At 43.3% G+C, this 23,921-nt stretch overlaps 1 protein-coding gene across 7 annotated transcripts in view; it reads left to right on the forward strand.

The window, feature by feature from the left end:
* Nr1h4 (nuclear receptor subfamily 1 group H member 4) overlaps nucleotides 1–23,921 on the forward strand; it is a 73,127-nt gene that overhangs the window by 31,205 nt on the left and 18,001 nt on the right. For 2 of the 7 annotated variants that reach the window (XM_037196830.1, XM_037196828.1), the window contains 5 exons: nucleotides 145–513; nucleotides 16,110–16,262; nucleotides 18,788–18,921; nucleotides 20,720–20,818; nucleotides 21,157–21,256. In XM_037196830.1, the coding sequence (XP_037052725.1) occupies nucleotides 145–513; nucleotides 16,110–16,262; nucleotides 18,788–18,921; nucleotides 20,720–20,818; nucleotides 21,157–21,256 (855 nt within the window). Of the gene's footprint in view, nucleotides 1–144; nucleotides 514–16,109; nucleotides 16,263–18,787; nucleotides 18,949–20,719; nucleotides 20,819–21,156; nucleotides 21,257–23,921 lie in introns of all 7 variants that reach the window. The other 5 variants (XM_037196831.1, XM_037196829.1, XM_028880312.2 and 2 more) reach the window with 3 other exon arrangements.

Here is a 23,921-nt window from a genome sequence, read left to right on the forward strand (position 1 = left end):
TCTAAAGGTAATTTTATGTAGTTAAAGACATTTTTATAGTTTTAGCTTTTACATAGTTTATATTGAAATATATTTAGAACTGACATATTGCTCTGATTTCTAGAATGATGACATTAATCCAGTTCTGTCGGCCCTTCTGTTCAGGTGTGCTAACAGAACAGGAGGCAGGTGCTCTGGGGCAGAATCTGGATTTGGAGTCGTATTCACCATACAGCAATGCCCAGTTTCCTCAAGTCCAACCACAGATTTCGTCGTCTTCCTATTATTCCAGCCTGGGTTTCTACCCCCAGCAGCCGGAAGAGTGGTACTCTCCTGGAATGTATGAACTCCGGCGAATGCCGGCTGAGACTGTGTACCAGGCAGAGACTGAGGTGTCAGAGATGCCTGTAACCAAGAAGCCCCGCATGGCCACATCATCGGCGGGAAGGATAAAAGGGGATGAGCTGTGCGTGGTCTGTGGAGACAGGGCCTCCGGGTACCATTACAACGCACTCACCTGTGAGGGCTGCAAAGGTGAGTGCTTTCTGATTGGGTTCGTTTTAGTAAAATTCTCCTGTGTTTAGTAAAAGTGACTGCCACAATTTCTTGAACCAGTTTGTGGGTTTTTTTTGTTTTTTGGTTTTTTTTTGGTTTTTCGAGACAGGGTTTCTCTGTGTAGCTTTGCGCCTTTACTGGAGCTCACTTGGTAGCCCAGGCTGGCCTCGAACTCACAGAGATCCACCTGGCTCTGCCTCCCGAGTGCTGGGATTAAAGGCATGCGCCACCACCGCCCGGCTAACCAGTTTTATATGCAAGGAAATAACCAAACTTACAAATTAAGTATAAAGGAACTACAGAACTATCCCAATGAAACAGTAAGATGTGTTATGTGGTTTTGTTTTTGAACTGTCAGTAAGGCGTGGCCTCTTTTGAGTTTGTGTTAGAGTTTTGAGTTTGGCTCTGTGTGCCACGAAAGGCTCCATTTCTCCACCGCTTTTCTCTGAACCACATCTTGGTTCATTCAGAGCTCCACTGAGCCTGAGCTGGGGACGTATCGTGCGTATTAACTTTACCTTTGCTTTTTTTCTCACTGCTCTTGATAATTAAGTCACATTTCTTGCTGTTAATGAGATCATGGGTACAAACAAACTCTGAGGGCAACTGGTTTAGATGTCAGGACAAGATGGCCATAGAGATGATCCAGAGAAGCTATTATTAGTTTTTAAAAGACTATTATAAAATAAAATGCAATAATAAATTTAATATGGGGCCTGTGAGATGGCGCTGTAGTTAAAAGTGCTTGCCGACAAGTCTAGTGTCCTGATCCCCGGGACCCACATGGTGTGGGAGAGACTCCTGGAAGTTATCATCTTACTTCCATACACGGGCCGCAGCACGTGCATGCCGCCCTCACTTAAATAAAAAGAAAAAGCATATATAAATAAAAATAAATTTAACATGGGTGAAAGAGTTAGTAAAATGTATGGCACACAGTGAAAACTCGCCAAGTCTCTGCTGTTATTCCCGTTCTATTCCAATTTGTAGAGTGACGTAGATGTACAGCAGCGTGTGGCCGTTTCTGGAAATGCAAATTTGGGGGGTCCCACTCCTGGCCTATGGAGTGAGAATTTCTGGAACCAGAACCCAAGAATCTGTGATTTCACATGCCCTTCATGCTAAAGTTGGAAAATTCTGGGCATAAGTTATATCTAAAAGGCACCCAAGAGGGTTGGTTCACCTGTCTGAGCACTGTGGGGGGGGGGGGCAACAGAGAACCTGGGGGTGGATGCACTCTCTTTCTCTCTCAGGTCGTCACAAGGACAACTCCATACATAAAAATGAGGACTGGAAATCTGACTGGACAAATGCCAGTCTAGGTCATGTTTCCTGCCTGAAGAGAAAGAAAATGAAAAGAAGGTTCATAGCTTAAAAAGTCTAGATCAAAGGAAAACTCCCAACGTAACCACTCTATAACCTGTATGTGACAGTGGTGACTATAAGGGCTGATTCTCTCTGGGCCGTCACAGTAACTGTGGGAAATGGGCATTTTGTGTGCATCCGAAAGGGGAGAATACCATGAAATCCCTCCCCTCAGGGGCTCAGGGAACCCTGAGGAAGAGGAGGCAGAAAGAGTGTTAAGAGCAGGAGGGGATGGAGGAGACCAAGAAAACAAGGCCCTCTGAATCAACAGGATCAAAGCTCATATGAACTCACAGAGACCGAGGAAACCCATGCAGGGGCCTGACGGGCCAGCACCAGGTCCTTGGCGCACGTATTACGGCTTTCAGTTTCGTGTCTGTGTGGGATTCCTGAGTGGGTCTCTGTTCCCTGTGCCTTGTGTCTTCTCTTGGGCTCTTTTCCTTCCGTTTGTGCTATCCAATTCTGATGTGTTAGTTTTTGTTTTATCTCATTTATTATAATTTTATAATAATATTAAAACTTATATAACTTTATTATATTTAACATTTATTATATTTTATTACTTGATTATCCCTTAGAAGCCTGTTCTTTTCTAATGAGAGTCGGAAAGGGAGTGGATCCAGATGGGGGGGAGGGAAGGCGGGATTAGTGGGAACCAGGGGAGGGAAAACAGTAATCAGGCTACATTATGTGAGGGGGGGAAGCTATTTTCAAAAAAGAGGGAAAAAGTAAGGAAACAGAGGGATATACATATTATATCAGAAAGAAGCTGTGGTTTTGAGAGACCAGTGATGCGAACACGTGGAATGTATTTACGGCATTTACATTGACCACAACAGGGTTCTTTAATTTTCATACTGTGTGCTCATTTTGTTGATGAGCAAACTGAAGCCCAAAATGTTAAAGAACTGACCTAGGGCTTCCCAGCTAATGGCGGTGGGGGGCAGTCAGCTTTAAAACTATAGCTTATAAATCTAACTCTATACCTCGTGTAAGAGTGACTTCCAGGCTGAGCGGCTTGTCCTTGCTCGCCCGGTAAATGGGAGTCCTGCTCCTGGGCTGTCTGCTCACAGTGAATACTGATGACCTCAGTGCCCAAAGGGGGAACGTCAAATGCTTCATTTCGATACTGAGGTTTCAGTATTACCTCAGCCCACGGATCAAACATCAAAAGTCAGAAATCTGGAACAGTTCACCTCATAAGTAAACCCAAGTAAAAAGGTCCTAAGAGTTCTGGGGCATGGCAGAGTGACCGCAGGGAGACCAGAGAGCCAAGGGAAATCCCCAGGAGCACTCACCTAAAAGGCCTTCAGGGGAGGAAAAGACTCCCCAGGATGGAGAAGCTAAGTCAGAGGCAGCAGGCCTCCAGGAAAGCATGGGACTGCAGTTAGCAAGACACACAGGGTGGTCAGAGGAGCCTGGCCCTTTGAGACCATTAAGAAGGATTTGGATGTAGATACATTTTTAAGAGCAGAGGAAAGCAGGGTTTCCTTCGATTGATTTTGGTTTGATACTTCGCCCCCATCCTGCCAGCAAATGACATGCTTGCAAGACGGAGCCAACAGGGCCCATCCCCAAAGGGCCAGACTACAAACATGTCAGGATCTTCGACATGGACATGTCTGTTGGGACGGCTCCACTCTGCAGACACAGCACATATGCAGACCTGTAGAGTAGCCGTGGCCTATTATGGAAACAGGCAGGAGAATGAAGACCAGGGTATATTCTGTAGCCTGCTAGCACCCATTCCCAACCACAGACGAGGGCCAGTAACGAGAACCAGTAACCAGAACCAACAGCAAACACAGCAAGAACGCTCCACACCTGACCATGTGGGCAAGAAAAGGAGCCTCTTGCCTAATTGGATTTGATTCAACATCAGGCCCTGGGCTTCATTTCATTCGATTCCCAGGATCATCCCCCTACTCCTGCCCAACATCTTCTGAGTTGTGGTCAGGTACCAGGTTTAGCAGAGTGCTGGGGAGTGACGGGGTGGCTTTGTGGTGGGGTTGATCCTCAGTACTCTTGAGCTAGCCTGTTGGGGTGATGTTCTGGCTACTCTCCAGTCACCAGCGAGAAGATGAGGTGCTGTGCAGCAGCATCCTGGGGTGCTGAGTGCATTCCTCCTCCACCTCTGGCCCTATCTGTGCATTTCTTTTGGGTCAGGGACGGGTCCCTGCCGTTGCTGCAAGGCTGTGTCGAAATACCCGGCTGTACCAGGACCATGAAACTGTTGATGTGCTCCGTGCCAGGCTGGGCACAGGGGACCCTAAGCACGCAGGATCCCAGATGACACTGGGTTCTGTCAACTCTCAACCCACCTCTAGGATTCAGTCTGAAAATGGGGACACGGGAGGAAGAGAGTTCCAGCATCCCTTAGTTCCTCCTCTTTGGCTGCCGCCCTAAACACTGCTGGTCACAGGAGTGTACTACCTTAGATGTCGTATAGTGTTTGGGATTTGGGAGTTCAGGCTTTGGTAGGTTGTTTGTTTTTCCTCTTTTTGTCTTTTGGGGGGAACCGCCACCCAGCTCCCAAATAAATCACACACAGAGGCTTATTCTTAGTTACGAATGCCCAGCCTTAGCTTGGCTTAGTAGTAACCAGCTTTTCTTAACTTCAATTATCCTGTCTACCTTTTGCCTCTGGGCTTTTCCTGTTCTCTTACTTCTGTAAATCTTATAATGACTCTGTGGCTTGCTGTGCAGCTGGGTGACTGGGTGACTGGGTGACTGACCCCTAAAGACCTCCTCCTTCTCTCTCATTCCTTGATCTTTTCTCCTCCCAGGTTTCTCCTTCAATATATCCTCTCTGCCTGCCAGCCCCGCCTATCCTTTCTCCTGCCTTGCTATTGGCTGTTCAGATCTTTATTAGACCATCAGGTGTTTTAGACAGGCACAGCAAGACAGCTTCACAGAGTTCAACAAATGCAACATACACAAAAGTAACACAGTTTGAAATAATATTCCACTGCATTGGTGACTGAAAAGTCGGTAGCAGTCTGCCGTGTGGTCTTGTGTGTTCTCATTAAGAGAACAAGAGAACCTGCTGTAGCTTAACCATCAGGGAAGGGCAAAGGGCTTCGAGGAAGTGAGAGCCGCACAGAGTAGGATCAAATACAGTCCACCGAAGACCTGTTCCGGGAAGGTCTAATAGCTCAGCCAGCCCTGTCCCCACAACCTGCGGCTCTCGGTGGCGTATCTCCTCAGATACAAAGCTGATTTCACTCCGTAACGTTCTTCAAGAAGACTGTGGGCTGTGGAGTCAGTCAATCAGCGTGCCTCAGATCTTGGCTCTTTATAAATAATCAAGTTACTCAAGACGGCAGCTAGAACTCAGTGAAGTGAAAGAGAAAGCACTATTTCAGGCAGAGTGGAGCAAATACAGGGACAGGCAAAAGAGCCACAACCCGCTCCATGCTAACCTCGAGGAGTCTGCTCAGAGCTCTGCTGCAATCCTGGCCCGCTATGGCCTGGAGCTATGGCTGCTCGGCCACCGAGTAGAAAATGGGGACTTGAGAACGCACCACCATAACTATTTGCCACAGCAATGCACACCTAAGCTGCCATCTAGGGCCCAGGAAGTTGCCTTTGCTGGAATGAATGGCTCCAGGGCCGTATCTTGTCTGTTGAATCCACACACGTTGGTGTCCTGTGTCCTCTCTCTCAGTCTGCTCACCTGGAAGCTCAGCTGTTGCCATTACAGAATCCCATGACCCTGCTTGAGGGTAGAAAGGCCAGAGCACAGCAGCAGCTTCTCTCCTGTTCTGGACTGACTTCTAAAGGTGTCCTTATGGCAGAGCTTTGCAAGGGAGTCTGGGAGAAGTGGCCTGGAAGGAGGATGCCGTGGATATGAAGCTAGCCAAATCTCATTCTACCTAGCACTTTATTTTGTGTATGCCCCAGCTCTGAAAGTGAAGATATTGTCTATAGAGTGAAGAAGATTACTGTATATAAAGCTCCTGCTTTCTCTCTCATTTTGGGGTTGCTTTACAGGCTGCAGGGCTTATGAGATTTGAAACACAACCCCCAAAAGAGAAAATTTTGAGACTTAGAAACAAACTGGAGAGCATAGTGAAATTTCTTGCTGTTGTAGCTTCTGTCTCTAGTTCCATAAGAAATATCCTAATTTATCTGAATGTCTTATTTGTCATAGATACAGCATCAGTGAGAGAAATTGCAGTTTCTGGTGTTTTTTTAAAGTAACCACTGAAGACACAAGAATAGTGTAGACAGACAGTGACTGGCATTTGCTTGGCCCTAGATTAAATCTAGACCTTTCTTCCTCTGGCAGTCATCAGTACCATTTATGAAATAGTCACGTCTGGATGAATTTTGATTCAAATCTCAAATGTTGGCCATCAAAAGCCCATCTGCGTCTGACTGGGAATTTGGAACAGCTGTGTTCCCTAATAGGTCAACATCTGTCATATCAGCCTCAGTATCACAGTCTACATATGCCACAGAGAGGATGGTAGCACTCTTGAAAGGCACTGTTTGGTTTAATGGGTGGCCCCATTGTCCTTTGGAATATATTTTTATATAAGATCATGAACCAGCATTATGCTTAGTTCTGAAGTTATAGGAAATCTTCCAAAAATATTGAGAGGATTATCACATGAAATGGATTTAGGCTGTTTCCAATGGGGGACTTTGTTTATGGACCTTTCTGACTGGCAAGTAAGTAGCCCTGATACTCATATATTGAGATCGCACGTGTTGAGACTCTAGCTGGGATCAAGCACAATCTGGTTTGTGAAATTTAGTAATGACTCTAATAAGGTGAAATTGTTATAGAGCATGATGTAGTATGGGTTTCCAAGGATTTCACGGCACTGGGAGCCTTTGATAGGTGAGTCGTGACGTCACAGGTATAGGTCAGGACTTCTTTTTCTAGCTGTCCTATGTTAGTTCCTGTCTCTGGAATTCAGCCTCCTCACTTACAAAGTGAAGGTAATGCTGATGAGGAGAAAGGCGAGATGACAGGGGAGATAACGGTGGCAGAGATGACAGACAGACAGATGGAGAGGTAGATAATAGGCATCAGGTGATCACCACATGGAGGCCCTGCTCTGGGGCTCACTGTTGCTATAACTCATTTGACCTTTGGTGTGGGAGCCCACAGAGGTGTCCTAGTGAGAAGCTGAGCTTGCTTTACCCAGCAGGGCTGCATAAGGGGATGGACTGACCACACGCATGGTGTTTGGAAGGGTCTGCACTTGGATGTGTGGTCTGCTTTGATCTGGCAAGGGGAGAGCCTTTGCCCCGCCCCTTGGCATTCCTGTAGAAAGCCCTTTTGAAGCGACAGAAGGGGCCAGTGGATTTTGATCCAGGTCCTCCCGAAGCTAGTCTGCATTTCTGACTGTCTTATCTCCACTATCTTTCTATCTGCTAATTCCTTATGCCTCTCTCTTCCACATAAGAACCCAGTAAAAGGCAGGGGCGGGTCCCCCACACTGGCACAATTCCTTAGCTAGGTATTTACAGATTGCCATGATGTAGCTCTGATGTTCATACAATGCAGTGCTTTTTAACCTTCCTAATGCTACAACCCTTTGATACAGTTCCTCATGTTGAGGTGACCCCCAACCCTACAATTATTTTGTTGCTACTTTATAACTATAATTTTGCTACTGTTATAAATCATAATGTAAATATCTGATTTGTAGGATATCTCATATGTGACCCCAGAGGGATCGAGACCCACAGGTTGATAACCATGGATATGGTTGAGATCAAATGTACTGAGACTATAGTTGTATGGGAGGCAATTAACACACGCCCTGCCAATGGTAAACACTTAGTGCATGCTTGCTGCTATTTCATTACTTTTGCATTGCTGTGTTGAAAAACCCAGGCACAGCCTTTAAGATATCCAGCTCTCTATCTGGCATGCCTAAAGCTTCCTTAGGCATTTAGCTGTTGTTATATTTTCTTAGTGAATTTTTCTTATTTTATCATTGTTTCTGATTTGTTCATCTACATGCCCTAACTGGCATCACACCCTGCCTTCAAAACTATCTTCCTGGTGGTTAATTAAGTAATTAATTAAATTCTTTACTCATAAAATATCTTTAAGTATTACCTTATATGCCATTCACTCTTCGAACCTCTAGGAGATGCAGTGGTGAGCAAAACAGAAAAAAAAATCCAGTTCTTAAGGTTACCATTGTCAAGCAGTAGTGAAAAAACAATGCATCTAACTGACATACAATAGAAACAACAAAATGTATCTAACTGACATACAATAGAAACAACAACAATGTTTCTAACTGATGAACAATAGAAACAACAATGTATCTAACTGATGTACAATAGAAACAACAATGTATCTAACTGATGAACAATAGAAACAACAACAACAATGCATCTAACTGACTACAATAGAAACAACAATGTATCTAACTGACATACAATAGAAACAACAACAGTGTATCTAACTGATGAGTATAAAAGAAACAACAACAAAGCGAACTATAGAGATTCAAAACTATCACCTATCAACAAATAGTATCTGAAAAACCATACAGAAATCTAAATGGTAAAAGGATGATTTTAAGTGGACAAAATGGATATTTCAAATGAATATATAGGCAATACATCTTTAAACATGGAAAATGCCTAAGCATATAAACAATACGTAAATAGTGATTAAGAGAAACTTCGGAAAGCACAAACTATTAAAGGAGAGCAGTTACTGTTACATATACAAGAATAAACCAATGAAGCATGTAAACAACGATTCAGAGGGAAAGGGTTAAATTCCGGTAAGAGCAAACAACTTTGTAGGCTACTGCTGCAAGCAGCCCCAGATGCCACCCGTGGTGGAAATTTACTTATGGGAGCCCAGACCCCTGAGGGGTGCTGAATTCAGGCCGAAGCTCCCAAGAGTTTGTCTACATCCTGAGTGTCTAAATGACTCTTAAGGACATGCGGAGCCATGGTTTATCACAGCGTGGTCTCTGCCCTCTGTTCTCAGCAGGCACCCAGTAGGGACAAGGGTGTCAGCGGAATTATACTTTCTGTCCTTTTAGACTCTGTCATCGCTTAGTAAACATGCCCCCGAAGAGAGTCCATGTAATTCCGAAGCCAAATGAAGTTAAGGGAGAACTGTCAGGAAATGGCCTCTGCCCCCGCCCACTTCTACTCCAAGCCGCTCTGCAGAGGCTGTCACCGATGACATCCCACTTTCTAGTTTTTAGGTCTTTGGTTTCGATTCATTTTGTTTTTTATTTGGATAGTTGCATCATCTTCCCTCCATTCAACATGGAAGAAAAGACAGAGGAGGGCCAGATGAGAACTGACCTTGGAGAACATTCCAGCCCAGCTTCTGCTGGGTGAAGGAGAAGGTTGAGGTCCTCGGAGTCTGGGTGGGGGTGGCCTGCTCCTCTTCTGGTCTCCCAGGAGGCTCTGACAGCCTTCCAACACTTTTAGCCTGTTGATTATCTGAGAGGCAGTGCTTTCTATACATGTATTTGTTTGGGTTGTGGTAATGGGAAAACGCACATGCTAGAAAAATGCTCTACCCCTGTGCTACATCCACATCTGAGAAGCAATGTTTGGGGGACGGGGAAGTGCTGGCCATCACTTACGCCAAACCTGGCTGGCAAGTCTTTAAGGCAGTTTGCACATATCCATCCTTCATGGCGCACCATCCTCTTGGGCCCAACAAAGCTGCATGTATAGCAGCGTGCAGTTCTTGTGTGGTCTCTGAAGTCCAGAGCGTTCTACTCATTAGTGCCAATGATATTCATGACTGCCTCTTTTCTAGGCAGTTATGACAGGCAAATTCATCTTGGTCTAGTTACTGTTGCCAGTAGTCTTGATGAGCCAACAGCTGCTGATAATGGGCTTTATCCTTAGAGGAGAAGGCTGAGAGACTTTGTGGTGTGTGGTTCTTCCTGTTGGATTAGAGTCAAGGTGTTCTGATGTAAGCTCAAATTTTGGAAAAAATGATGAAAGGTTTGGTTCAAATCATATCAAGAGAAATTCATTTCAGAATCTACCCAGTGAAGTCATCATCATATAACAGAGTTGAAACCACAAGGCCAGACAAAAACAAAAACAAAAAATTCTAACGGACTGGGGAGACGGCTCATGGGAGACCACTTGCTCTGTAAGGACGAAGACCTGAGGTGAATCCCAGACATGTAGACTAACAGCCAGGCATGGCTGTGCGCACCTATAACCCCAGCTTCAAAGAAGACAGATAGATCCCAAGAGTCAGCTGGACAGCCAGCCCAGATGAAATGACCTTCCAGTGATACGCCCTGTCTCAAGGCAATAAGACTGAGTGACAGAGGGCCACACCCTGAAAAGCCTGCTCTGACCTTTGCGTGAGTGTCAGCAGGCATGCGCACCTCCCCACACACCCCATACAAACAAAGGAAAAAGAGATGGAGACCTATAGTTTTCTTTTCTTGAAGTGTTCTTGTGTATTTTTTGATATTGAAGTATTGCTGGCCTCTAAAAAGGCTGGAGAGTGTTCCTCTGTCTTCTAGAAAAGAGAATAGACAGATGGTCCTTTGTCTTCAGATGGTTGATCCAATTAACCAGCAAAACCACCTGGGCCTGGAAGTTTCTGTTTGGGGAGGTTGTTTATTAGTTAAGTTTCTTTTATTGGATAAGACTGTTTTGTCAATCAGTTCCCCATAGGCAAGTGTTGATTGGCATTATTCAAGGAATTCCATCCAAGTTATCAAATTTGTGAGCTTAGAGTTCTTTATAATCTATAGAGTTCTTTCTTCCCTTGTTTTCCTTATAATGGATCTGTACTGACAGGGCCATTTCACTTGTGTGTGATATTCATAATCAGTATCATTTTTATTGATTAGTCTCTCTAGGGATTTATTAATCTTATTGATAGGACTCATCTTTTAGTCTCATTGATTTTTTTATATTGTTTTCCTATCTGAAGTCACATTGATTTCTGCTCTGATTTTTTTAAATTAGTTTTAATTTGCGTACATTGGTGTTTTGCCTGCAGGTCTGTCTATATGAGGGCATCGGATCCCCTGGAATAGGAGTACAGACAGTTGTGAGCTGCCATGTGGGTGCTGGGAATTGAACCTGGGTCCTCTGGAAGAGCAGCTGGTACTGTTAACCACTGAACCATCTTGCCAACTCCTCTGCTCTGATTTTTTAAAACTATTTTCTTTTCTTTTCTTTTTTGCCTTCTTTGTGATTAATCTTCCCTTCTTTCTTAGCCCCCCTGAAAGCAAAGCTTAGGTCACCGAGTTTTAGATCTCAACATAGAAAATGCATTTTAACTCTGTCAGTTCCTCCCCCTCCCCCACCCGCACACACATGCGTGCCCCTGAAAGTATTCCTTTTGCTGCACACCTCCAGTCTTGATAGGTTGTATTTTCATCGATTCGTTTTCAGTGAGCTCTTCAGGCAGACACCTCTTCACAGATTTAGCTTATGTGTAATTTCTCAGAGGCTTTGAGCTGCAATTGCCATCCCCACTGAGGTTCGCCTTCTCTCCGGGGACTCTTCATGGGTGCTGGGCCATGATTCACAGAACCTGTGAGATTCATTCCATTCCAAAGCTTGGGGCAAGTTCTCCAAACTCTTCCCAGCTAAGCTGCTTCTGCTTCTCCCTACTCTAGATGTATTCACCAGTCTTTTACATTTGTGATGGTCCAGAATTACCCTTTCAATGAGAGCGAGACTTGGTGAAGTAAACAAGCACAAAATGATGACTATCCTCTTGGGATGGAAAGAAAATGAAAAATCAATCAAGCATACACAAATGACTCAATATTTTGGTTCATTTTAACATTATTAAAGAGACTGCTGGGGCTGGAGAGATGGCCCAACGGTTAAAGGTTAGGCTCACAACCAAAAAATATAAGAGACTGCTAGGTACTCACCATGGATCCAGCTTTGGGGAAGGTAACAGATCTTTGTTACAGGCTGGGTTTTTCCATGCTGGGTGAGATTTGGGGAAATTAACGTCTTGAGGAAACATTTTGGAATACAAACTCCTTATTCTATTTGAAGGCCCGTGAAGGTAGTGGTTGATAGCAGAGTCTGAACTGAGCCTACCAGGATTCAAATCCAGGCCCTACAATTCATTACCTGTCGTACTTGGAGCAAGTCAGCCTCTGTGGAACTCAAGGTCCGCTCCCATGGGACAGAAATAATTAGCACTACCTCACTGGATTAAGGATTAGATGAATACCACATGTATTTTTGGAACAACATATGAAACAAAGTAAGGGTATGTAAAGCGATCTTTGTGTAGGCCATGTTCTATATAAAGAATTCTGAGTTCCATGCTTTTTGCTGCTTTAAAATCCTTAAACATGTAAAACATCAAATGATAGTTCATGTCAACCACCAATGTCCAATGTGACATACATGCATATATGGGACTAGCACATGGCGCTGGATCCTATCTATATAAAGGACAAAAATGGTGGGTAATATTCGTTAGAATTACAAGATCCATGAAAATGCCATCTCCAAACTGTTCTGCAAGCCAGGGATTCCCTATCCACAAATTGGCCATGGCAGTCCTCCCCAGGCTCATCTATTATCAGGAAGGCTCTGTTCCTCTGTGACTCTCCTTTCCATTCATTTTCAAATGACTTTTCTGATATGAGCATTGTCGAATATGCACAAGAAAGAGCAAGATAGAGGCATAGCTTGTGTATGGATAGATTTGCATAAAGTATAAATAGAGTATATGTGCCCACATTTAAATGATGTAGTGATAATATTGTCTTGCTTTCCCAGAGTGAAAGCTAATTAATTCAGCTATTGAGATGATAATGATTTCCTTTTCAGATAATACCAGAGTTAAAGAGAAAGAAAAAAACCTGCAGGCTTGTTCTATGCACCCTTCCTTTGATTCATCTTGGAATAAGGAGTTTCATTCTCTCAAATATTGAGCTGTCTATCAGTATCTATTGCAGTTTTAAAGGGAATCATTCCTAGGCGGACTGGAGGGAAGACTGACTCATGCAGGCAGGCTAAGGTGTTCACTGAGCTCATGGTTTGGCACTGGGAGAAAGAGTTCTTTTTGCTTTACTCACTAAAAATGCACACTGTGGTATTTGCCCCCTCAATATCAATGCTAATCTGAAGCATGAAGTGTTCTTTTTTTGAAAGATTTGATTTGGTTGGATTTAACATTTAGGAAAGTGTTAAGATCTTTCCTCCTGAAATGCAGACAGCTGACAGAGGAGCCCAGGGCTAAGCCGGCCTTGACATACCTTTTCGTGCAGCCTCTGTTTTCACATTTAGTGAGCTACCCAAGGCTAGCATGTTCTCTCCTTTTCTCTTTTTAGGTCTCTCTCCCGGTCTAGCCTAGGCAGCATCTCTAACCTCTCAGCTATGGTATGGTCACGGTCTCCAGTCTCCAGTTCCACCTTACTACCTCCTGTTCTCCAAGAATTTTCTCCACATGAAGCTTAGGCCATACCTTCTACTGCCAAATTCTTCAAGAACCCCTCTTTTCCTACATAGCAAAGATCCCTTTGTGTGGCTTTCCAGGGCATTCAGTATTTATTTTCTCTCTTTAACCCCTTAACCACCCTTCACTCATATTCCCAGACTCTGCACGGCTCTACCAGGATGGATTATCTGCTTTTCTCCAGAGCTTCTGTAACGCTCTGCTTTGCTCCTTCTCAGAAGGTCTCTCCTCTCTCACGGTACACATTTCAAAAATTATTCTGTAAGCCCTCACTCAAAGTTTTTCTAAAGCCTTCTCTGATTCCCCTGCTTGGAATTAGAGTCACCCCAGCTCAACATCTGATTCTTTCCAATTTGTAGGCATTGGGAAATTCTTATACTATAGTTAATTTATTGTAATATATATTTTTGTTTTGTTTTGTTTTTTTGAGACAAGGTTTCTCTGTGTAGTTTTGGTGCCTTTCCTGGATCTCACTCTGTAGACCAGGCTGGCCTCAAACTCACAGAGATCCACCTGGCTCTGCCTCCCGAGTGCTGGGATTAAAGGTGTGTGCCACCACTGCCTGGTTATTGTAATAATTTTTGAATGATAGCTGGATAAGTTTTCATAATACATATGTAACTTTCCATATCTACACTATAATTGCTCCCCTCTCTCTAAAATGTGACACGACCTTTATAAGCACTTAGAAGGACCCCAAATTTTCTTTCTGTGGCTGTGATAAAACACTCTGACCAAAAGCAACATAGGATAAGAAAGGTTTATTTCATCTTATGCTTCGAGGCCCCAGTCTGTCACTGAGTGTAGTCCAGGGAGGACCTCAAGACAGGCCTGTTGGCTGTTTCCTGCAGCGTTACCTTCAGCAGAGAACTCCTTCATGGCCAGAGAAGTACAGTAGAGACCAAGCTGCCGACTCACTCCTGGCTTGCTCAGGCCCACGTTTGGCCTTAGACAGCCCAAGACTGCTCAGGGAATGGTACCACCCACAGTGGGCTGGGCCCTCCTACATCAGTGAACACTTAAGAGTCCTTCATAGCTATCCTCACAGACCAATCTAATAAAGACAATCACTCAACTGAGACTTTTAAAAATCCTGTTGATTCTAGGTGGGGTCAAATCGACAGCTAACACTAACTGGGACAGGAGTAAACCACCAAATCCCTCAATACAGCTATGAACTAGAACTGGAACAGCTTTGCTCTCATCAAGGAAGTGTGAATGAAAGTATCCCTGTGGTGGGAAAGGTAATTCATGACCCAACCCCAAAAGGAGTGTCAACTTGGAACTTGCCACATACACCCAGCTTATAACACAATAGTGCCCCTCATCCACCATGGCTGAATTCTAAGATACCCAGTGGAGGCTTTGTGTGAACCATATACATAACTATACAGGCACGAGTTAGGCAAGGAAGATATTATCAGTAATAGTCATTGACAAAACAGAATGATATGCAGTAGTAATAGTTGCACAAGTGAGATCTCTAAGTGCCACTGGGTGGGTCATCTGTACACCATGGATTTGCTGGCTAAAGAGATGATTCATATCCTGGGTGAGACTGTGCGAGATTTCATCACACTGCTCAGAAAGATGGACAATTGCAAAATTTATGAGGGGCTTATTTCTGGAAGTTTCTATTAGTATCTTTGAACTATGGTTTACCACATGTCATGAAAACCTCGGAAACTGAAACTGTGGGTGAGTGTGTAAGCTGCTGGACCAAGCAAGAACGAGTTTCTCTGTTACTTCTCTTGCTTCCCAAATACATGTCCCTGCTCACCACCACACCGAATCGGGAATTATTGGAATCTGTGGTTGACCAGTTGGAAGAGAACAAGTAGATGTGGGTCCCGAGGGCAGAAGGGGGTCGCCCCCCTTTCCGGCTTTAGGCATCTTTCCTGAAGTGGCTGCAGCTGTCTTCTCTCTTCTCTGGGGAGATATCACCTTTTAAATCGGGCTTGGCATTTTTATTGTTAGCCAAGGCTGTCATAATAAGTGCTGAAAAACTAAAACCTTGAGTCCAACTTTCCCCCTGAAATGCCTGGTGAACAACAACACACGCTCTGGCTTTTTGCTTATGGCTCACTTTCTAAGCTTTAGGAAAGGATTCTGTATTTCCTGTTGTGTGTGGTCTGAGTGTTTTTGTCTGCATGTGTGTATGTGTACCGCCTGTATGTCTGGTGTTCACGGAAGTCAAAGGAAGGGGACAGATTCCTGGAACTGGAGTCGTGGATGGTTGGAAACCACCATGTGAGCTTGGAGAACCCAACCCCGGTCCTCTGCAAGAACATCCAGTGCTCTGGACCACAGAGCCAAACCTCTAGGCCCTCACGTGCTCTATTAACCATTCCCTGCACTGGCTACGCCTCAGCACGCATCCAGTCAGCATCCACACAACCCTTAGTCTTCTCTTGTTTAGTTATTTGCATGCATTTGCTTTTGTTCGACCTTTAAACTCTGGGAGGGCAGGGATGGATTGCTTGCCTTTATAGCAGCAGCACCTAGGACTTACTGGCCTGTAATTGTCCCCCAATAAAGATAAATGAAAGTAATATATATTTAAAACAAACTGATTTTTTTTTTCCTAAGAAAGGCCCTAATTCCCCCTTGCCATGGTTTTAGAGAGATAAATTTAAAACAGCTGCCCTTTCAACAACGGCACAGGCAAAGTATCCATTGCTGCAGGTCCCCTTGCTCAAGGCTCATCTGGGTGATCCCCAGCAGTTAATGAAAAAATGCCCTGATGTACTTGTGCGGGACCTTCTCATACTTTCCAGTGTTTCTCCCGCAGGTTTCTTCAGGAGGAGCATCACCAAAAATGCCGTGTACAAGTGTAAAAATGGGGGCAACTGTGTGATGGACATGTACATGCGACGCAAGTGTCAGGAGTGTCGACTCAGGAAGTGCAAAGAGATGGGGATGTTGGCTGAATGTATGTATACAGGTATCCACTTCAAGCCATTAAATTCCACTAAAACCTCTTAAAGGAGGCAGGTGCCAGGTAACTCAATCATCCCACATTAACGACAGAGTCAGTTCTTGGAAAGGACAATGGCCCACTCAATGGTTTCAACGGCCACGTAAAGAGCATCTTATTTCTCTGAAAGAAACGCCTGGGGTTTGGTTTGGGTCTTGTTTTCCTTTGTTGTCAGGCATTTATACAAGGAGTGATATGTCATCAACATATTATTGAAATAACTTGGTTCAGTGAGCTTATAGATCGGCATTCTGAAAGGTTCCTCTAAATTTGATTTTAATGTACCTCTTATTTATTGCTTAATTACCATAAAAATTCATAGTCTTGGGACAATAACTGCCTCTGAATGATCTAAATAGTGTTTTAAACTAAGTCATTTTATTAAGAATTCGTCTCCTCTTGGCGTAGCTGTGAGCCAATTTGTATAGGTTTACACAGGAAATTAACTACCCCAAGTTTTAATATAATTTTGTCCTTCAATCTGATAAAGGGGCACTGTATTAAACACTGGCTTTATGAGGAATCGCCATCTTCAGCAGAAATTGGAATGCATGTTAGAATAACATCATTAATTTTTCATCCTACAGCCTACTCAGATTTAGAGATATGCCTTGTTCCCCCTCAAAACAAACAGTCACAGAAATGTCGCCAAGGGGATGACAACATTCAGGAAGGAATGCCCCATGAAATAAAAGTCCGGGGAAGGTGACTCCGGTCCTATTGTTCCCAAACCATATGGGTCACTGGGATGCACCCAGAGAAACAATGTGTGCAGGAGGGAGAATAATCGGTCTGTGTAAATAAATAATCCAGCCCTGGATGGATGAAAGTTTTATACGGGCTGATCACAATCACATTTTAGCATCCATGAAATAGGAGCCTGAACGGGGGTGGCGGCTGCAATCCAATCTGGCAATGGAAAGCCATTGACGCAGGGGGGTTCATGTTGCTCATTACTTAAACATGAACTTGTTCCATTCGAGCTCGTTTGGTAGGAGACCCTCCCCAGAAAAGTCTGCAGTTTTATTTATAAACACAAAAAGCTCCCCGTCAGAGATGTAGCTGTTTGATGAGTTTCTGCACAGAGAACTTCCTGGAGCTATTGTCGTTGAGAGAACAAAGAAATCCAGTACGTATGGAAGGTGTTTGGGCCTTGCTTGTTAAAGCTCCGAGTGTCATCAATGATGACATTACATGATCTTAAAAAAAAAAAAAAAAATTCCGACACTTTGTGTCAGTCATGTTTCTATCATTATTTAAAAATACCCAGGAGAAGAATTATTAAGAGAGACCGTTTCCTCTGGGTTCACGCTTTCAGAAGTTCCATGACCGTTTTCCACAGTGTTTAAGCAGCTGGTGGAGGTGCTGCGGGGCAAAGGTCCGGGGCTGGTGACAGAGCGCAGAGCTGTCCTCAGGACGTGGAAGAAGCTGGGGTGCCACAGTCCCATCCGGGGACACACCACTAGTGACCCACAGATCTTCTGGGAAGCCCCCCCTCTTAGAGTTTCAAGCACAACACTAGGGCTTCGTCTTTAACACAATCACACTCCTTAAGTGTTGTATCCTTTATGTTTTAAAATAACTCCTGTGGGTTAATAGGATTTCAATTTTTTTTCTGAAAGATGTTCGTGTTTGCTTTATTCAATAAGTTTAATGTGAAACTGAATGCACTCTCTATTGAACAGTATTAATATAGGTGAATAATAGTAATTGTATGTTCTGAAGCCAGAATCTCTGACCTCCTAGACCAGGAACGGGGAGCCTGTCACTTACCATGCTATTGACTGAACATCTTGTGCTTTGTATAATCCTTTACTATCACAAATTATTTACATAAAACCCAGCTTTTTAAAAAAAAAAAATGTAAAGCATTTAAGCAAAATTCTGCAGCAGTTTCTTTGTGTTTTACAAATGAAGACAAAGACTCACAGATGTCAAAAATGGGCCTTTTACCTGAGATTTATTTTTATTTATGTATATGTGTTTGTGTAGAGCATCCGTGTATGTAGGGTACCTGAGGAGGCCAGGAGAGAGCATGGGATCCCCTGGAGCTGGAATCACACACAGGTGGATGTGAGGCACTCTACACACACGTGATGTGGGCGCTGGGAACCCAGCTCCTCTGGTCCTCTGGGAGAGCAGCAAGTACTCTTAACCATGAAGCCATCGTTCCACCTGGTCTTCTCCTTTTAAATACCAAATGAGGGCCGGAGAGATGGCTCAGAGGTTAAGAGCTCTTCCAAAGGTCCTGGGTTCAATTCCCAGCACCACATGGTGCCTCACAACCATCTATAATGAGATCTGGCGCCCTCTTCTGGCCTGAAGGCATATATGCAGGCAGAACATTGTATACTTAGTAAATAAATAAATAAATCTTTAAATACCAAATGAGCTAGAATTCATTCTGCCTGTCCCCTCAGCTGACCATATAACGGCTGCTTCAGGACCACACACCCCATAGGATTTTCTATGCTTTTTTTTTTTTTTTCCAGGTTTGTTAACTGAGATCCAATGTAAATCTAAACGGCTAAGGAAAAACGTGAAGCAGCACTCAGATAAGACGGTGAATGAGGACAGCGAAGGCCGGGACTTGCGACAAGTGACCTCCACGACCAAGTCTTGCAGGGTAACAGAGAGTAACGGCGTTGCCAAGGTCAGCGGGAACTGTGTTTCCAGGAACCTGCCGGTCTGGCCAGGAGGCTGAGGCCTTAGCCACAGCCAAGTTCCATTTCAGCTGTGTCCTGAAATGGAGTCCTTTTTTTTTTTTTTTCCCCTTTTGAATCAAGAGGGGAAGGTGTGGAATTTTAAAGAGTAGCTGTGTATAAGGTAAAAAGTGAAGGTTCTTCTCTCCAGGCTACTACTACCTAATGGCTGCCAGTGGGGATGATTTAGTCTTCAGGATGGAGTGTTCCACTTGAGGTTTTGATTTTGAAACAGGATCTCACTGTCGACATGGCTGTCTTGGAACACATTATTTAGACCAGGAGAGCCTCACGCTGACAGAGATCCACCTGCTCCTGCCTCCCAAGGGCTGGGATTTGCTTTTAAAATTCTGAGATTAAAAGCTTGAACTGCCTGGCCTGGGTTCCAACTGAGTTTTTGAAGACCATACCCCTACTCCCCACCCTCACCCTTGCCCCTGAGAGAAGGAAAGCTCCAACTTGGGAAGTCTGGACCCAGCAGAGGCTAGGGATTGCTCCTCATCAGTGGGTAAAACAGAACCCCACATATATGTGGGCCAAGAGAGAAAACCCTTTTAATTGAACAACAACAAAAGTCTCTTAAGAAATGTGTTGACACACTAGGGACAAAGTGAGGAACACCTGGGCTGGTTAGTTAGACACACACAATGTTAAGTCACAGAACATCTGGAAGGATTCTTACGTGCTGGGAGCTGAAATACCAATAAACCATGATATCCAAGCTACGCTTTTGCCTGTATTCGTTCGGCAAGGACAACTTCATCCACTGTTAGGTTTTTAAACACATTCCTTGGATTGACTTCGAGAGAGCTAACCTTATAAAAAAGGATCACTCTGCCAGAGTGCCTCATCAGTAACGCTTTGGTGTAAGAAAGCAAAAAGTGGACACAATGGTTCATGTTTCTCAAGAGACAAGGAAGAGGGGAGAGATGCTTGGGGTCCGGGTTGAACAGACTGATGACTGTGGTCTCAGAAGACTTTTTTTTTCCTATAATGGGTAGATATGTAGGAGTTTAGGCTTTGGCCACACATTCCTCATGACAACTGTGTAACTGCCATTTTAATTTGAAAGCAGCACAGACGATATATCAGCAAAGGAACATGGCCATATTCCAGTAAAAAAAGGTCGATTTGGTCTAAAGACCACAGTTTGCCGTCCTTGAATATAGACGCGTGTGCATAGATGGACTCTCTGTCTAATACACAGGAATCTTTTTTATTGGTTTTTGAGACAGGGTTTCTCTGTGTAGTTTTGGTGCCTGTCCTGGATCTCGCTCTGTAGACCAGGCTGGCCTCAAACTCACAGAGATCCGCCTGGCTCTGCCTCCGAAGTGCTGGGATTAAAGGCATGTGCCATCTCCACCTGGCTCACAAGAAGCATTTTAAAGCTATGATTTAACCTTGAAATTCAACTGACCTTCAAGCGTGATTGGACTCAACAGCCTCCATATTCACACTACCATTTATTCCCATGAGATACGTGAAGAGGATATTTTATTGTTCGTATTTTCTAAATAGGAAAACCAGCAAGTTGAAACAACTTTAGGGAAATATGTAACTGATTGTGCCTGGACCCAGAGAAACCTACTTTCCACTATGTGTAAGCCCATAGCTCTTAAGGCTTTGAAAATCCTTTGTTATCAGTTCATTTCAGATGGTGTACATATTGGGATACGCCCTCAACTGCCCTCCCTAACATCTTTCATTTTCTTGCCAGTGTAGGAGAAAACTGAACTCACCCCAGATCAGCAGCACCTTCTGGATTATATTATGGATTCCTATAACAAACAGAGAATGCCTCAGGAAATAACCAATAAAATCGTATGTATGCTATCTGAATATACACTTGTTCAAAGTTAGCATTTCTCTGGAGCTGTTAGTGCCTTTAAGGTGGGATTTATGTATAAATGTGTTACTCAACGTGATTGTATTTGAGACTTCAAGTTATATATTCAAACTTTCCTCGGCCTTAAGCAATTAAACAAAGACGTCATGGGTCTATCTTGTAAATAGTAATTGATTTCCAAAGATCTTAGAAATGTGATCTGGGTCTTTAAATTTCTCTAGTCAAGTCTGTTGTTTTCCTTTAGTGATTTTATATTGAGTTATCCTTTTCCTGCCTATTGACTAATCATTCACTTTTTTTTCTTAAAATTTAGTTAAAAGAAGAATTTAGTGCAGAGGAAAATTTTCTCATATTAACAGAAATGGCGACCAGTCATGTACAGGTTCTTGTAGAGTTCACAAAAAAGCTTCCAGGTACTTTTTACAACAATAAATGTTAATATTCTTGAAATGTGTGAGATGTGCCATGATCATATTAATCACTCTGTGGGCAATATTTTGTTCAGTTCTTAAAGCAGTCTTATGTGATCAGGTCTATTGTCGTGATTTCTTTTGCTAGGTATTTTTCCATTAGCAATTACTCTACTACATTGTACAGTTTTCCTGTAACATTGAGAGCTTCGATTCACTATAAAATCAACATCGTATCTGACTTAATCTTTCTAGTTGCTATGGACATGAAAAGTTATAGGCAGAAAGCATATTCAGGATTATTTATAGTAACTCTTCCTTGGGCTGAAGTTGTAGTTCAGTTGGTATAATACCTGCCTAACATGCATGAAATTTCAAGTTTGATCCATAACACTGTGTAAACTGGGCCTTATGGTATGTGCTTATAAATCCTGGCACTTAGACGGTAGAATCAGGAGAAACAGAAGTTTAGGGTCATCCTTGGCTGAATATTAAGTTTGAGACCAGTCTGGTGTACATTTGGATCCTGTCTTAAAAAAGAAAAAAAAGTCTTCCAAATCAATAGGTCAGAATCGAGACTTTGCAAAGTTGGCATTTATTCACTTATCCAATAAGCAGTGGTTGATGCCCCATTAAGGCTATTCCCTTAAATAAGGGTAGTTAAAGGATATTACACACACACACATACACACACACACACACACACACACACACACACACACACACAGTGCTATTTGAACATAGAGGAATCGGGTTTGAGAAAACCTAAGAGCCTTCAGAAAGAATTATATAAAAATTGGATATTTTTAAAGATTTATGTTTGTTTTTGTTTTTTTTTTCCTGTGTGTGTGTGTGTGTGTGTGTGTGTGTGTGTGTGTGTGTGTGTGTGTTTGTGAGCAAGTACCTGCAAAGGCCAAAGATATGGACCTGATTTTGGATTTCCAATGCCCATGTAAACAGCCAGGCATGGGTGTTATGCTCTTCTAACCCCAGAACTGGTGAGGAAAGGATAGTAGGGCCCCCAGGACTTGCTGCCAGCCAGGCTAGCTGAATCGGTGAGGTCCAGATCAGTGAGTTTGTCTCAAAAATAAAATGGAGAGTGTTTGAAAAAAACACTCAAGCTACACTCACATGCACAGATGCACACACAATCAAAAACCACACACATGAACATATATGTCATCCTGCACACACACACACACACACACACACACACACACACACACACACACACGATGGGAGAAGAATTCCAGTGTGGCTACAGAATGTCTTTGGCAGGCTCTTGGATTACATAGTAAAGCAAATTGGCAGCAGATGATCAGGGCCTAACTAAGGAATTTAACCATTGCCCCCTGGGTGGTAAACAGGTTTAGGAAACAATGACATTTTTGTTGCAGATAGATGGCCTTATCAGGTGTATATGAGGCAGACCTGAGCGGAAAGAGACGAAGCGGGAGAAGCATTTGGTCTGCTACTAGGGAAGTCTAGGGAAGAAGGTTCAAAATAAAATAGTAAGAGTAGAAGAGGTAGAAGAGAGAAGGAGGAAATGTGGAAGATCGATTCAAAAATCTGTAGAGGTTGAGGAACGATACGTGTAAAGGAAAGGAAAGGGTGTGTCCCGAAGTGCTAAGTATATGAGCTTCTCCAGTGAAGAAACTGAACCACATTTCCCAACCTGCCCCATCTGTGTGTCCATGCCACTGAGACGTGCCGGTTTCAGTGGAAAATAAAAACCATCAACAAAGCTAGCCTGAGCTACCTAATCAAATGTCTCAAAAGAATTTTTAAAAAATGTTAGTGCATTTACAATTTCATTGTAGAGAGTGCCATAAATACCCATAGTAACAGCATAATATTCGTTAAGTTCCAGACAACAACCTCCAACACAGGTTTTTAATTAGACATGCTAATTTGCCTCTTTTTGCCAGCATTATCCTATTCTTTTATTAAATGCGTCACAGACAAACATTAGCCTAATGAAACTCATAAAACGTGGAAAGTTCTCACTGTCATTGAGACTTTAATATTCTCTTGTGTCTTTACTAACAATGAGGGAGAAGCTTAATTTGTTCTATGCTAATTAAGGTGACACCCCCTCTTGATTCAAACCAAGATCGCACAAAAAGAAGAACGGTGGGGGGGGGGATAAATAAAAAAGGTAGAGGGCGATGACATTTTTTAAAAAATTATTTATGAGATGTTTTTCAGTTCAAATGGTCAGTCGCTTTGCATCTGAGAAATAATAAGTGACGAGGCAGATAAGATGCAGCTCTCTGAAAGATATGACATCATTCCTAGTCCCAGTTTCTGAGGGGGAGCACAATTAATGTGTGTTCAGTGAATAAGGCAGAAGGAAAGATCTTAAAACACAGAAGGAAATAAAGGCAAAAAGCCTTTGCCAATCATCCCCCCAATAGCAATTATAGAAATAACATTACAGATATCAGCAATGGTAGTATGATGCCAATATTGAAAGGGGATTTTGTAGAAAATCAGTCTTTCTATTTAGTACATCATCTGCCAGACACTGTCCACAGTGCTGGGGACCCAGTAAGTAGAAAGCATGGTCCCGCCTGCAGAGGAGCCCTTAGGTTCTCAAGATAGGGACTCTTCTTTTAGACAGGGTCTCATGGAGGCCAGATGGACCTCAAACTCATGATAGAATAGA

This window comes from Peromyscus leucopus, chromosome 18 (assembly GCF_004664715.2).
Source record: "Peromyscus leucopus breed LL Stock chromosome 18, UCI_PerLeu_2.1, whole genome shotgun sequence".
NCBI classification, from domain to species: Eukaryota; Metazoa; Chordata; class Mammalia; order Rodentia; family Cricetidae; genus Peromyscus; species Peromyscus leucopus.